The sequence below is a fragment of the Salminus brasiliensis genome, chromosome 5, assembly GCF_030463535.1.
Source record: "Salminus brasiliensis chromosome 5, fSalBra1.hap2, whole genome shotgun sequence".
Classification (NCBI taxonomy): Eukaryota; Metazoa; Chordata; class Actinopteri; order Characiformes; family Bryconidae; genus Salminus; species Salminus brasiliensis.
Genome location: NC_132882.1, coordinates 46,441,368 through 46,455,943, shown reverse-complemented (window position 1 = coordinate 46,455,943; position 14,576 = coordinate 46,441,368). Strand labels below are relative to the sequence as shown.

General features: G+C 51.7%; 1 protein-coding gene across 1 annotated transcript in view; it reads right to left on the bottom strand.

The window, feature by feature from the left end:
- Positions 1–2,277: 2,277 nt before the first annotated feature.
- sntb1 (syntrophin, basic 1) overlaps positions 2,278–14,576 on the bottom strand; it is a 15,498-nt gene continuing 3,199 nt past the window's right edge. Inside the window, 6 exon segments of the mRNA XM_072680667.1 lie at positions 2,278–2,814; positions 3,049–3,236; positions 6,407–6,603; positions 6,750–6,886; positions 7,166–7,373; positions 10,725–10,941. Of these exon segments, the coding sequence (XP_072536768.1) occupies positions 2,722–2,814; positions 3,049–3,236; positions 6,407–6,603; positions 6,750–6,886; positions 7,166–7,373; positions 10,725–10,941 (1,040 nt within the window). The 3' untranslated portion in view covers positions 2,278–2,721.

Here is a 14,576-nt window from a genome sequence, read left to right as displayed (position 1 = left end):
TGCTTAGGGTACATAGCAGCATCATGGGCTCTGTCAGGTTCCCCCACCATTGAACTGAAAATAGGTCATCTTCAGACTTTTCAGCAGGATAGTATTCCAAAACCTAAAGTCCAGACCAACCCAGAAGCGGTTTACAGAAATCAAACATCTGAGCTACAAAAGGTTCTTTGATCAATTCCATAGTAGAACCATCCATCCATCCTTTATCTGCTTGCTCCTGATCAGGGTCGCGGTGGGTCTGGAACCTACCTGGACTCATTGGGTGTGAGGCAGGAATGTCCCCTGGATAACCCCTTAACCCTCACCCTGGAAAAGGAATTAGGCCAGAGGAGCCCCATCAGATGTTCCATTTTCCTGGACAGCTCTGACTCAGCCTCACGGCCCCCTCACTCTGCCTCAGAGTGTGCTGTTGGAGGTGGAGTTGGGGGTGAGGTGGACGCTCTTTATAATCCAGGCTGTGGTTTTATGAAGCTTCGTATTTCTGGAAGGAGGAAACTGAGTTTTTGTGTATTTTAAAGTCTCTCTGTTTCTGGGAACAGACGACCTCCTCATACACATGAAGTCCTGACCTCAGTGTAGGAGGTGATTTGTGGACTGTAGAACAGCCTGTCCGTTGACCGCTGACCGCTGGAGTTAACGGGTCAGTGCTGTGAGCTGGGGGGAAGGAGACTGCATCTCTGTTGAAGCTGCTCATATAAATGTTCTGTTCCACCTTAAATAGTGCAGCGGGTTCACGCTGGCGCCAGCCGGTCACTCGACTCTCAGCCGTTACCACCTCACCCCAGAGCGGGGCAGAGATCAGACATCAGTGAGGACAGGCCTCCCCTTAAAGTCACACTTTTTCAGCAGCTGCCCACCCTCCCTCCACTGCTCACCCCATGGTCAGCGTGGGCAGGGGGGCTCTTCTGGCAGCTCATGCAGGCGAATTCCTCCCAACAGAGGCATATTGTCCCCCCGAGGGGTAAAGGGAAACGGGGAGTCCTGTCTCATGCAATTTGAGTGGCCTTCAGAGGCAGCGTGACCTCACGGTCTAAAGGACTGAATGGGTGGGGCTAAACTGACTGTTTAGTGTGAAGGCTTTTGAGAGTTAGGGGTGTGTGAGGAGAATGAGGGGTGTGTGAGGGGCGAGAAGAGTGAGGGGTGTGTGTGTGTTACAGATCCTGATACAGTGTTTGTGTGTGCAGGCCACTGAGAAGCACATTGTAACCCCCCCCCCTTTCAAGTAAACACAGTGTTGAGGATGAGAAATGTGATCCGCCTCCCTGGAGAGCCGGACCGTCCCCCCGGGTTCCTCTGTCCCGCCGGCGTGTGAGAGCCTGTCCTCAGGAATGCAGCAGCGACAGTTTAAAGTGGGACAAAAGCCACAAGCCCAACAAACTGAGGGGCTTCTTTAGCTGTGCAGTCGTGGATCCGCTGTTTTCACATTTCCTTCCAAATATTTCATTTTTTATAAATACAAATAATCGATCAGTTTATGACCTCAGTAGCGGTCACTATAAGGCGGTAGTTATGGGTCATTAGATCCCACCTCTTCCACCAACTCCAGACAAACAAACAGTTTTTTCAAAGCTGTGAAAATGTAAAGAGTAAAAAGCTCTCCCCCCCGCCCCCTCTCTCTCTCTCTCTCTCTCTCCCCGTCTCTCTCTCTCTCTCTCTGTCTCTCTCCCCCTCTCTCTCTGTCTCTCTCTCTCTCTCTCCCCCTCTCTCTCTGTCTCTCTCTCTCTCTCTGTCTCTCTCCCCCTCTCTCGCTCCCTCTCTCTCTCTCCCCCTCTCTCTCTGTCTCTCTCCCTCTCTCTCTCCCCCTCTCTCTCTCCCTCGCTCCCTCTCTCTGTCTCTCGCTCCCTCTCTGTCTCTCGCTCCCTCTCTCTCTCGCTCTCTGTCTCTCCCCCTCTCTCGCTCCCTCTCTCTCTCTCTCTCTCTCTCTCTCTCCCTCTCTCTCTCCCTCTCTCTCTGTCTCTCCCCCTCTCTCGCTCCCTCTCTCTCTCTCTCTCCCCCCCTCTCTCTCTCGCTCTGTCTCTCTCGCTCCCTCTCTCTCTCGCTCTGTCTCTCTCCCTCCCTCTCTCTCTCCCTCCCTCTCCTCTCTCGCTCCCTCTCTCTCTCTCGCCCCCCCCCTCTCTCTCGCTCTGTCTCTCTCCCCCTCTCGCTCTCTCTCTCTCGCTCCCCCCCCCTCCCTCTCTCTCCCTAGCTCGCTCTCGCACAGTAGCTACTGAAGTCTTCAGACCTAATTGCTCAGACAGACTCAGAAGCCTCTTTCACTTCCTCACATTTAGATCAAAGTTAAGGTTAAGTGCTTTTATTACGTGGCTGAATCAAGAACCGGGTTCTAGAGTAAATACACAGTACTTCTTCTGGTCCCGTCACTTAGTGTTCAATCAGAGTTTGATTGTTTTTGCTTAGCAAAATCAGAACGTGATGATTGTGTTTCACTGTAATTACTGCCTCGCTGGCCCACCCCCAGACTCCACCCCCAGACTCCATCGCTGCTAAAAATAACTGCTGCTTTTTTGTTCTGTAGTCCTGAAACATCCTCGTCCAACGTCCCTGTCCCTGTCCCTCCACATCTGACAACAAAGTCCCCGTCCTCTTTTGCTGCTTCTCCGTCCACCAACAAGATCCTGGTCCTTCAATGTCTTCCAACAATGTCCCCGTCCTCCAACACCTCCATCTTTCTCCCTCCTCCCAGTCCCAGCTCATTAAAGTCTTTGGTTTGATGGGTTCCTCTCAGGCCACGAGGCCCAGTCTGGTGATCTTGGCTGAGAGGAAGGAGTGGAGGATGAAGACGATGGGTTTGGGGCAGGAGTGCAGGTCCAGCTGCTGTAAAGAGAACAGAGATTCCTGATGAGACAGAAATGATGAGCAGAAGCTCTTTAAAGAGTGTAGAATCACACAAAGCTCGGCTTTAAGGAAACACTGCCCCAATCCTCCCGTCTCCACCTTCACACTGGGAATGGAGGTCAGTGGAATCGGACGTGATGATGTGCTTCTGTCCGTCCTGAGCACAGAGAACGTTTAGCGTCAGAAATGATTAATGGACAACACCATACTCACGACTTCACCCTCTCTGCCTCCGAAATCCAAATACAGCATCCGCACTCCATCATCCGAGGACATCCGGAGTTTCTCGAAGGGGTAACTGAACAGCGTCTGACCGGGTGAGCCCTCGGTTTCCTCCAGCACAGAGAAGCCCAGCTCATAATGAATGACCAGCCTGCAGTCCAGACCCTTATACATGCAGCCTGAAACAGGACAACACCAGACTCCATCACACCCACAGCCCGGACAGCAGCCGTGCCTCCACTGACAGAGCCCCTACAGTCAGATTCACTCCATTAAACAGACATCTTCATTAATTAGTGAGATTAACGAGCCCGCAGACAAAACCACACAATTACTTACTGTGTATTTATGTCCATATAAGGTAACTGATTCAGCAGTTTAGCCCCGCCCCCTCGAGCTGAACAGGGCTTATTTAAATACAGTTTAAAGCCTTAAAGGCACAGCGTGTTTATTGTAGGTTCAAAAACTCAGCAGACCAATACAGGCTGAGGTGTAACACGCAGGGGCCGAATGACCGCAGGGATCAATGAGACCAGCTGATCCCAGAACTCCAGTATCTGTTCCCATGCCTCCCCCTAACCCCCCCCCGCCTGGTCTCAGTGCTGTACAGTGTGCTGAATCGGTGCGGTAGCGGCTCTATTGTGTGCGTGCCAGCACAGCGAGCGGCTCGGCTCCTTCATTCAGCTGATCGGGCTCTGAATCGCTGCCGAGAGGCTAATTACTCGGCTTGTGTGTCGTCTTTTGAAATGGCGAGGCTTTGTGTGAGCCCAGAGTCTTTAGACCGGGTTACAGCAGAACCGGGGGTCACGCTGTGGAACAGCTCGGAAAGCCAGGGTTCTTTAGTACGGGCAGTGGTGGACTGGAACTGTACCTGGTTCTTCATACAAAAGCAAAACCTCTTCTTTAAAGAACCTTTTCAAAAAGGCTTGTATCTAGCACCAGAAAGGGTTCTACTACTGTTAAAAAGAACCTCTCTCAGTACACACAGAGAAGCCTGTTAGCCAGGAGAGGTTCAAGCTGACCAGTGACCAGTCACATTGTCCCTTAAACTTGAGAGGCTGTTTCTAATCTAGGGTGCACTCTGCTGGTGGTGCTGCTGGTGGTGCTGCTGGTGGTGCTGGCCCTGCTGGCCCGCCTGTGTTCTCACCCTCGTCCCTCAGCCCTGCAGAACAGCACTGTAACCGTACTCCCCACCTGAAAGCCCGGCTCTTTCAGCTTTCCCACCGCAGGGAATTCACACACTGTCGCTTTCATCCAACACAAACCCCCTCCATTTATCCACGGCCTCGAGTGGCCGGCCCAGGAATCTCCTCCAGAGCGGTTTCTATAACAACCCCAGTCCGGGCTGGAAGGCCGGGAATTCACAGCCGTGCACAATTGTTGTGTTCTCCAGCCTGAAGCGGTCAGTGGGTGTCAAGTTCCAGTCAGCAGGGATCGTACGTTCCCTTCCTTGTTCCTCTTTGCACGGCTCTGCTAATGGGGCAGGAGTGTGTGTGGAGGATTAGTGTTACACTAACACCCCCCCACCTCCAACAAACACACACCACCCTGATTAAAGCCTCGGTTTACCCAGGTTACACAACTTAGCACAGCAGCTTACTCTGACCGTGCTGACCACGCCCGCTCTGTTCTCTAAGTAAATCCTACAGAAATAAAGTTCTCCATTTAGACCGATCCACCCTGATACCCTACAGTCTGTACCCAGACACTGTAGCTCAGCAGTGTAGCCCCGCCCACTCAGCCTACAGCAGTGTAGCCCCGCCCACTCAGCCCACAGCAGTGTAGCCACGCCCATCCGGCCTACAGCACCTTAGCCACACCCATTCACGCCAAGTTAAAGGGAATGTTTGAGCTCTGACTGTTTTCTGGATGAGGCACAATACAGAGCAGCCAATCAGAACTGACCTCATTTGAATATCTCAGTGTTAAAGCCTGAGTGTGTATAACCTTAAGGGATTAGAGAGGTTAGTGTAGAAATGTTACAGAACAAGCAAATAAAGCGAGACCGGTTTACGGTTCTGCTCGAATTCTGTTAGTCAGGAGCTCCGATGATCAGAAAGTAGGGAGGCAGTTTAAAGTGTGGAACAGCTGCTCGCTCTCAATCAAACACAGGTAATGGAATATGAGCCTGAGCGCCAAATGTGCCGTTCCCATAACACCCCCCCTCAACACACGATTAGCTTCCAGATCCAACGGCTAACAGCTAACTGCTAACTCACTCCTTCATGGAACAAATAGTTTAGAAATGAGTCCCAGCTGCTGCCCTCAGTCCCAAACACACGGTCTGATCTTCATTCAGCTGTACTCAAAGGAGAACCGCAGGGTTCTCCACCCCAACCTCTACCTGCTGAACCCGTAGAGAACGCTCAGACCCTCATTTCAACACGTTTCCCTGAACTCAGAAAAGCGACTGTGCAGCTCCAGCTTTTTGGTTGCTAGGGTGTTGCGAGATGGTTACTATGGTATTTTGGATTATAGCTAGGGTGTGGTTAAACATTGCAGTGTATTCCTAATGGTTGTATGTGCAAGGTGGTTGCCAGGGTGTTGCTAACCCCATGCGGTTCCTAATTTGCCAGTGTGTTTGTGCCATGCGAAATGACTTGTGCAAAAGTTTAGACACCCAAAGTCCGTCTTCACATTTTAGCACAGTTCCGGTGTCCAAACTTTTGCATTATGTGAGCAGAAGGTTATTAGTGTGTTCTAACAGTGTAGTCGGTTCCACCGCACCGAGAGAAACACGCGCAGAATGCTTTGGCTGGTGCTCCTCACCCACCCCTCAGAGACCACACAGGAACCCTCTGCCCATCTAAACACACACACACACACACTTTCCCTCGAAGGCTGTGGACGAGAGTGACGCACTCAGCTCTCCATGAGCAGCTCTGTTGGGAGTTTCGCTCTCAGTGGGAGTTCCACCATGTGGGCCACCAGCCAGTAACCTGGAGAACCAGCAGGGTCTTCCAGAACTCCCAGCAGCTTCCAGCCCGTGTTCAGAAATTTTCCCTGAACAAACAGAACAGGACATTCCTGTCTGCATCAGCTCTGACTCGGACCCCACACACACCCTTCTCTGAGACGGATGTAAGAGTGCCCCCCAGTGGAGAACCTTCAGCCTGTTAAAGCTGAAGTGTGTGTGTGTGTGTGTGTGTGTGTGTGTGTATCACAATATATTTAATAGAAACTGTAGAACATCAGTGGGCGGAGCCTGAAGAGAGACGTACTTATTATATAAGGTCAGCACTGAGAGAACCGCCCTCACTGAGAGAACCGTACTCACTGAGAGAACCGCCCTCACTGAGAGAACCGTACTCACTGAGAGAACCGTACTCACTGAGAGAACCGTACTCACTGGTTGTCACTTCTTTGATCATCTCGGCAGAGGCGTGGCAGCTGGTCACTATGTGGCGAGTCCACAGGGAAAGTTCTTTGCAGGTTTCTGCGCGGAACACGTGGGTCTCGATACCCAGCCGCGTGCCCGTCCGCGTGGCGAAGCACAGCTCCCCGCCCGGCTGGGGCGATCCTCTGTCCGGGCCGGAGTGGACCAGCCTGAGGGCAGAGCACAGTTCAGGCTGGCGTAGGTCTCACAAACCACAGTCTGCTCAGTGTGATTTAGAACCGCCTCCTTTCCCAGTGAGGGGTGTTTGACTGACGTTCGACCAATCACACGCTGTGAAGGTGTGTATGTGCTTTACCGGGTAGACAGTAGGGGGTAGGTGTGGGTGGGGTTTAGCCAGTTCTCCTTCATGCGAGCCATGCTGTCGTACAGCAGCAGATCCCTCTCCGTCACCACCACCACCACCGGCCTCCAGCGCCGCCGTTCACTCTCCGTCTGCAGACACACACACACACACACACAGACACACACACACGCGTTTAATCAGAGAGGGGGAGAGAGACCATTCAGCCTACAGCAGTCTAGCCCCACTTTATTCAGTAACTATTGAGGAACAGTCAGGAATTAAGGTTGAATGCTGCAATATTTAAGGTGGAACACAGAGTTCAGTCTCTGATAGACTGGATTATGTAGTTCTTGGCACTGCGACTCCGTTATCTAGAACATGGACAGAACAGTGCAGATTAGTGTCTAAACTCTCGCTAACAGACTGACCTTCTCCGCCAGCCAGCCGAGGTGGCGTATGTCCCGGCTCCCGACGATGCCGTTCCGGGCCGCGTGTTCACGGAGCTCGGAGACCACTTTGTCCATGATTCTGGAGGCCACAGACTGCATGGGTGCCAACCAGGCCTGAGCCGAGTCCGAGTCCGAACAGCGCAGAACCACAGTGTGCTTCCCATCCGGAGAGTGCAGCTCCAACTGCCTGCAGAGACAGAGACACACTCAGACTTGTCACTGCTCTATCAGCAGAGCCCGCTGTACCGTACCTGTTCCACTGCTCTACCGTACCTGTTCCACTGCTCTATCAGCAGAGCCCGCTGTACCGTACCTGTTCCACTGCTCTACCGTACCTGTTCCACTGCTCTATCAGCAGAGCCCGCTGTACCGTACCTGTTCCACTGCTCTATCAGCAGAGCCCGCTGTACCGTACCTGTTCCACTGCTGTACCGTACCTGTTCCACTGCTGTACCGTACCTGTTCCACTGCTCTATCAGCAGAGCCCGCTGTACTGTACCTGTTCCACTGCTCTACCGTACCTGTTCCACTGCTCTATCAGCAGAGCCCGCTGTACCGTACCTGTTCCACTGCTCTACCGTACCTGTTCCACTTCTACACATCAGACATTATATTAGAGCATCAGCAGATCTTCAGTATCAGACATCAGATCAGAATTCCTGCGTCAGAGCGTCTCTGTTCACTTCTTTACAAACAGTAGACATACGGATCAGACCCAGCTTCATTTGGACTCTACGTGCAGTTCAACCTGTTCAGGATGGACACAGAGAAGCTCGCTGTGATCTAACCGACGTCCAGACTACAGACTGCGTTCCTTCCAGAGTGAGGATCCGGTAGAAGAACCGGTAGCTGACAGAGCCACAGAGCTTAGCTCAGGCTATATCACGGCGGGTTTCTAACAGGCCGTAAATCAGCGGTGCTCTCGCTGTGCTCCCAGTGATAAATCCCCCCTCATACATCACCCTCTCACACAGCCACAACCAGCAATCCTCTAAACCATCTCCAGGTGCTCCTGCTGCTAAAAATAGCCTCCTTTATTAAGACGGAGAGCTGGGAGGCGGCAGTGGGGGAGACGGAGGCAGAAGGAGCTGAACTGAGTGCTTGTGCTCATCTGGGAGAGGGTCTTGGCTCAGGCCCGAGCGGTCCCCCCCCTCTCAGCCACAACATGGGAAATTTGGGGCCTGTCGGGAACGACTGAGCCAGATTTAGAAAGTGCAACCCTGCTGCCTTTTGTGGTGCTGCTTTCAGTCTGCTAAACATCTCATTCAATGAGGAGGAGAACGAAGAGGAGGAGGAGGAGGAGGAGCGTCCACTTCTAGGTAGGGCTGCACCGGCACAGGTGTTTGTACTGAACCATCACGGTACAGGTTCAGGGTTCCGTGTTCGAGGCAGACGGTACAGGTTCAGGGTTCCGTGTTCGAGGCAGACGGTACAGGTTCAGGGTTCCGTGTTCGAGGCAGACGGTACAGGTTGCATGGGATTGTGGGTCGGCCTTTAATCATCATCATTTCTGGAAGCTGAGGGATGATTCACCTGGACGGTCGTTATTCTGAGATGAGCGAGGAGCTCTGGACCACACAGGAATACCATGACAGGCTGAGCTGTGAGAACTGTAGTGGTTCAGGAGTACTGTGGTGTAAGTGCGTGTCTGTGTGGGGGAGGTGTGTGTGTGTGTGTGTGTGTGTGTGTGTGTGTGTGCGTGCGTGCGTGCGTGTGTGAGGTCTGTGTTTGAGGTAGTTCTAGTTGCTCTTCTGGTTCTGGACAGTCTAGAAGTCTAGAAGTCAGCACGTTCTGCAGTGACCGCTCTTTACTCTCAGAGTGACCCGGGGTGGAGCTATTCTTAGTCCAGACCCAAACGCCTCCCAGAGATAAACCCATCAGAGCTTCTCCTGCCCCGTCCAGAACAGCAGTCTGAATTTACACTAACCCACATGTGCTGCACACACACACACACACACACCCACACACACCCCAGATGCAAACATTTCTAAAGAAACCCACAGAAAGCAAAAGTACAATAAACCAGTTTTAACCCAATCAGCTGTAAGGCTTTACTTCCTCCCAGACTTCCTGTGCACATTCTGATTAATCTCACAAACCACAACCCTCACTGTTCCACTAACACCCCCACCCCCACTGATAAAGAGTCACACACACCAACTGCAGAAGTGAGAGAGTGAGTGTGTGTGTGTGTCATCTACTGAACAGTCAGCCTGTTCTCCAAACCCTCTCCACTGTAACTGCAGCCCTAACCCTGGCCATGAAGCGCCCCCTACACTTCCTGTAGTGTATTACAGTCTGTCAGAGTGAGCGTGTGGATCATATGATCATTATAGAGCGCCCCCTATGCTTCCTGTAGTGTATTACAGTCTGTCAGAATGAGCGTGTGGATCATATGATCATTATAGAGTGCCCCCTACGCTTCCTGTAGTGTATTACAGTCTGTCAGAGTGAGCGTGTGGATCATATGATCATTATAGAGCGCCCTCTACACTTCCTGTAGTGTATTACAGTCTGTCAGAATGAGCGTGTGGATCATATGATCATTATAGAGCATTATAGAGCGCCCCCTACACTTCCTGTAGTGTATTACAGTCTGTCAGAGTGAGCGTGTGGATCATATGATCATTATAGAGCATTATAGAGCGCCCCCTACACTTCCTGTAGTGTATTACAGTCTGTCAGAGTGAGCGTGTGGATCATATGATCATTATAGAGCATTATAGAGCGCCCCCTACGCTTCCTGTAGTGTATTACAGTCTGTCAGAATGAGCGTGTGGATCATATGATCATTATAGAGCGCCCCCTACGCTTCCTGTAGTGTATTACAGTCTGTCAGAATGAGCGTGTGGATCATATGAACATTATAGAGCATTATAGAGCGCCCCCTACGCTTCCTGTAGTGTATTACAGTCTGTCAGAATGAGCGTGTGGATCATATGATCATTATAGAGCATTATAGAGCGCCCCCTACGCTTCCTGTAGTGTATTACATTCTGTCAGAATGAGCGTGTGGATCATATGATCATTATAGAGCATTATAGAGCGCCCCCTACGCTTCCTGTAGTGTATTACAGTCTGTCAGAATGAGCGTGTGGATCATATGAACATTATAGAGCATTATAGAGCGCCCCCTACGCTTCCTGTAGTGTATTACAGTCTGTCAGAATGAGCGTGTGGATCATATGATCATTATAGAGCGCCCCCTACGCTTCCTGTAGTGTATTACAGTCTATCAGAGTGAGCGTGTGGATCATATGATCATTATAGAGCATTATAGAGCGCCCCCTACGCTTCCTGTAGTGTAATACAGTCGGTCAGAATGAGCGTGTGGATCATATGATCATTATAGAGCGCCCCCTACGCTTCCTGTAGTGTATTACAGTCTATCAGAGTGAGCATGTGGGTCATATGAGCATTATAGAGCATTATAGAGCGCCCCCTACGCTTCCTGTAGTGTATTACAGTCTATCAGAGTGAGCGTGTGGATCATATGATCATTATAATGTGGGTTAAGGTGGATGTTTATTGGGTGTACCTGTTTTCTGGGTCAGGTGTGGTCATTGCCCGGGTGATGTAGCACATTCTGAGTGGGATGTATCTGCGGTCTCCCTGCAGAGACAGTGAGGGGGGGGTGGGGGTGTCTGAGTGGGGGCTGCCGAGTCGTGGAGATTCAGGGGGAGGTGTTTCCCATCCAATCTCAGACACAGGAGAACCCTTCTTCACGTAGGGAGTGGCTTCTCTCATGTACTTCACTGTGAGAACAGAGGAGAGAGAGCCGTTAGCGTCGTCTCACTGCTGCAGAAAGTGAAAGGAGGAAGTCAGACAGAGCATCTCTCACACACACACTCACTCTCTCACTCACACACTCACTCTCACACACACACTCTCTCTCACTCACACACTCACACACTCTCTCTCTCACTCACACACTCTCTCACTCACACACTCTCTCTCACTCACACACTCACACACTCTCTCTCTCTCTCTCTCACACACTCTCTCTCTCTCTCTCTCTCTCACTCACACACTCTCTCTCTCTCACACACTCTCTCTCTCACACACTCTCTCTCTCACACACACACTCACTCTCTCACACACCCAGAAACTAGACTTTTTACACACTTCCATCCAGCATAGGGGAGCACTGAGCAGAGTGAACAGATCCAGAGAGTCTTCACATGAATGCACTGATCACAGTCCAAACTGAGGTAGTGTGTGTGTGAGTGTGTGTGTGAGTGTGAGAGAGTGAGAGAGAGAGAGAGAGAGAGAGAGAGAGTGTGTGTGTGTGTGTAAACACTGATAGGTCCAGCTCTAATCTGAAGCACTAATATTTGGATCCATGGGCTATGATTGTTTCCATGGTTACACTTCGAGATGGACGATCAGTGTTTTTGGGCCGACGCTGACCTCGATCTCAGAGTGTGGTCAGCGGTGTCTGTTCTGATACTGTACTGGGCCGTACTGGGCTGGGTGATGGACTCGCACACACACATGTCCATGGAGTCCACTGGGAACCCCATCCCTCACAGTGTGTCCTGCGGCCCTGAAAGCAGAGCGGCGGTTGGAGTTCGGCCGGGTTTGTGAGGATTACTCATTAGTGCCGTTTCTCTCAGAGCAGAAACCGAGGGCCAATTACCTCCATTCCGTAAGATCCCCGGAGCGCTACCCTCATGTGCCACGTGCGCACTCTGCACACTCTCCAGCACGGTCACTACAGCCGTTTAGCGATGGCGGGAAGAGGTCACTCAGAAAGGGCAGTCATACACCAGAGCAGAGGCCAACTGCCCTGAGGGTCATTAAAACCCATTAGCATGAAAACACTGGAGCCTGAGGCGAAGAGTTGGTCAAGCGTAGTTCCGGCCTCTAGAGGCGGTGAAACCAGGTCCAAATTCACCCTGGATTTTCGTCCAACTGCCTGGATGACTCTGCCGCAGCCGCTCACTCAGGGTTCTTCTGCAGACGGTGATCCGAGCAGGAGTTAAACAGTAAACCGGAGCGGAGAAGCAGTTAAACAATTAAACCTCGATCAGAATCAGTTTCTGACTTTGGACCCATCAAAAAAAAAAAAAGTCGTTGATCTCTGACCTTTATGAGGAAACCAGTGTGTGTTCTGAGGCCTGTTCTTCTCTGGAGCTCCAGCAGATTCAGAATCGGTCACTCTTTAAACACACAGTGTGACGAACAGTGAGCTCCACCGCTCCACTGCTCCACTGCTCCACCGCTTAATGCTGGGGGGCTTTATACCCCTCTAGCCCACGCCTGGTATTAGGCAGCATGTCCCGAGTCCCAATCCAGCAGCCGGAATTTACTCCTTACTCAACGACCAGTGATTTGACCCAGTGTCCTTCAGTGACCGCTCTACCTCACTGCTGCTTACGGTCAGCAGGTATTAGACCTCCTTCAGGGAAACCACGTCTAAATACCACTCAGTCGAGCCACACAGGTCTCAAACAGGTCCAGTAATCCAGGAGAGTCTGGCTGTTGCACAGTCTGAACTTATATAAACACACGTGACCCAGAGGCCAAATTCCCACAGTAGAAACACGTACGCTAGTTCAGCAGAAAAAAAGCACGCACTGCACATTCGGTTCTCCTAGTCAGAACACAGAACCGTCACACGTAACTGCAGGGGTTCTCATTCAAACTGTTCAGGACCAGAACAGTCCAGCTGGAGAAGAACCTGATACCCCCATCACAAAGGCAAGATCAGAGCGAGGCCAAACAACTGGGCTTTTTCAACAGAACCCAAATACAAACCGGTTCTCAGACTCGGTTCTGCAATCCAACAAAATTCCACAAATTCCCAGATAAATTCCAGCCAATCCCGCCTGCCTGCTGAGCATCAGATCTTCAGCAGAACGTCGGAACGTTCTCATCCCAACTTTTATCATCTAAAAGAACCGGTTCTTCTCGTCTCGCTGCCTTAAACACAACAATCTTTATCCCCTGCTTGCCAAGAGATTCCCTGTAAAACACACGTCCTGTAGAGTTCTGGGGAGATCCTGTTCCTGTCACTGAATGCAAGCAAATCCTCACAGCAATGTTCCTCCAAAATCTAGCAGAAAGTCTTCTTCCTTGATTTCAGAAAGAAACAGTGAAGGGGGTGTCCCAATACTTTCACACACACGTGTTGGGAAACAGGAGCTTCAGCCATGCTTAGAACCTAGCGGCGTACGCGGGCAAGTTCTTCCACAGCTAGCTAGCAGAGCTAACCGTTCTGAACCGCAGAGGAGCGACAGTGCAGGTGAAGAGCCCCCCGCCCCCCGGCCCCCCCTCCCGGGGTCAGCTGTAGTGTGATTACTGAGTGCGTGCCGGAGCGCTTCATCACCGCTGCTTCACTGTTCGGCCCCTGCGGACGTTTTCAAGCCCAGTGTTTACTTCAGCGGCGGCGCTCCGAGCCGGAGGCGTATCTGCGGGGTCCAGATGCTCCAATCCAATCCGTGTGAAAGCATTCCGGACCCGGCGCCATTAATCTCAGAGTAATTATTTCTGGGACAATAGGAAGCGCTGTAGCATTCCCTGCGCCAGAGCGCACGCTGCCTTTATCGGCCCCAAACATCAGGCTCGTCCAGAACCGGCGCCGTAACCGGTCGGAGTCGCTGCGGGCCGTATGATTGGTGGAAACGGGAGGCTTTTGTCTGCAGAGGAAGAAAATTCAGACGCACAGAAAAGCCTCCCTGTCAGAAGCCCTAATCACAGCCTCTCTGCAGACCCCCATCACCATCATCCCCTCTCACCTTCATAAATGATCCCAGGTTCCCGCGCAAAGAGCAGCAGCACCTGATCAGAACCGCCCATCACTACAGTCACTTCTCTACACACACACACACACACACACACACCACACACACCGCAGGCCGATCTGAAACCAGACAGGAGCTCAGACGGCCTCAGGTCATCAGATTGTGAGTAAACAATGAGTCGGACACATCTGCGGCCGGCGAGGCCCGGGGGAAAGCCCAGGTGCGGAACTCAGGCGCTGATACGCAGCTCAAGGCCGAGCGAGGTCAGAACTCAACAAATGCGTCAGGAAGAGCGAGAGCGCGGAAATGATTAAACACAACGGCCTCGGCACAGCGGGTCACAGCCAGGGTCACTCCAGAGTGTCTGTCTCTCTCCTCTGTCTGTCTGTCTCTCTCTGTCTCTGTGTCTCTCTGTCTGTCTCTCATCTCTCTGTGTCTCTCTCTCTCTGTGTCTCTCTGTCTGTCTGTCTGTCTCTCTCTCTCTCTGTGTCTCTCTGTCTGTCTGTCTGTCTCTCTCTGTCTCTGTGTCTCTCTGTCTGTCTCTCTCTCTCTCTCTGTCTCTCCATCTCTCTGTGTCTCTCTTCTCTGTTCTCTCTGTCTGTCTGTCTCTCTCTCTCTCTCTCTCTCTGTCTCTCCATCTCTCT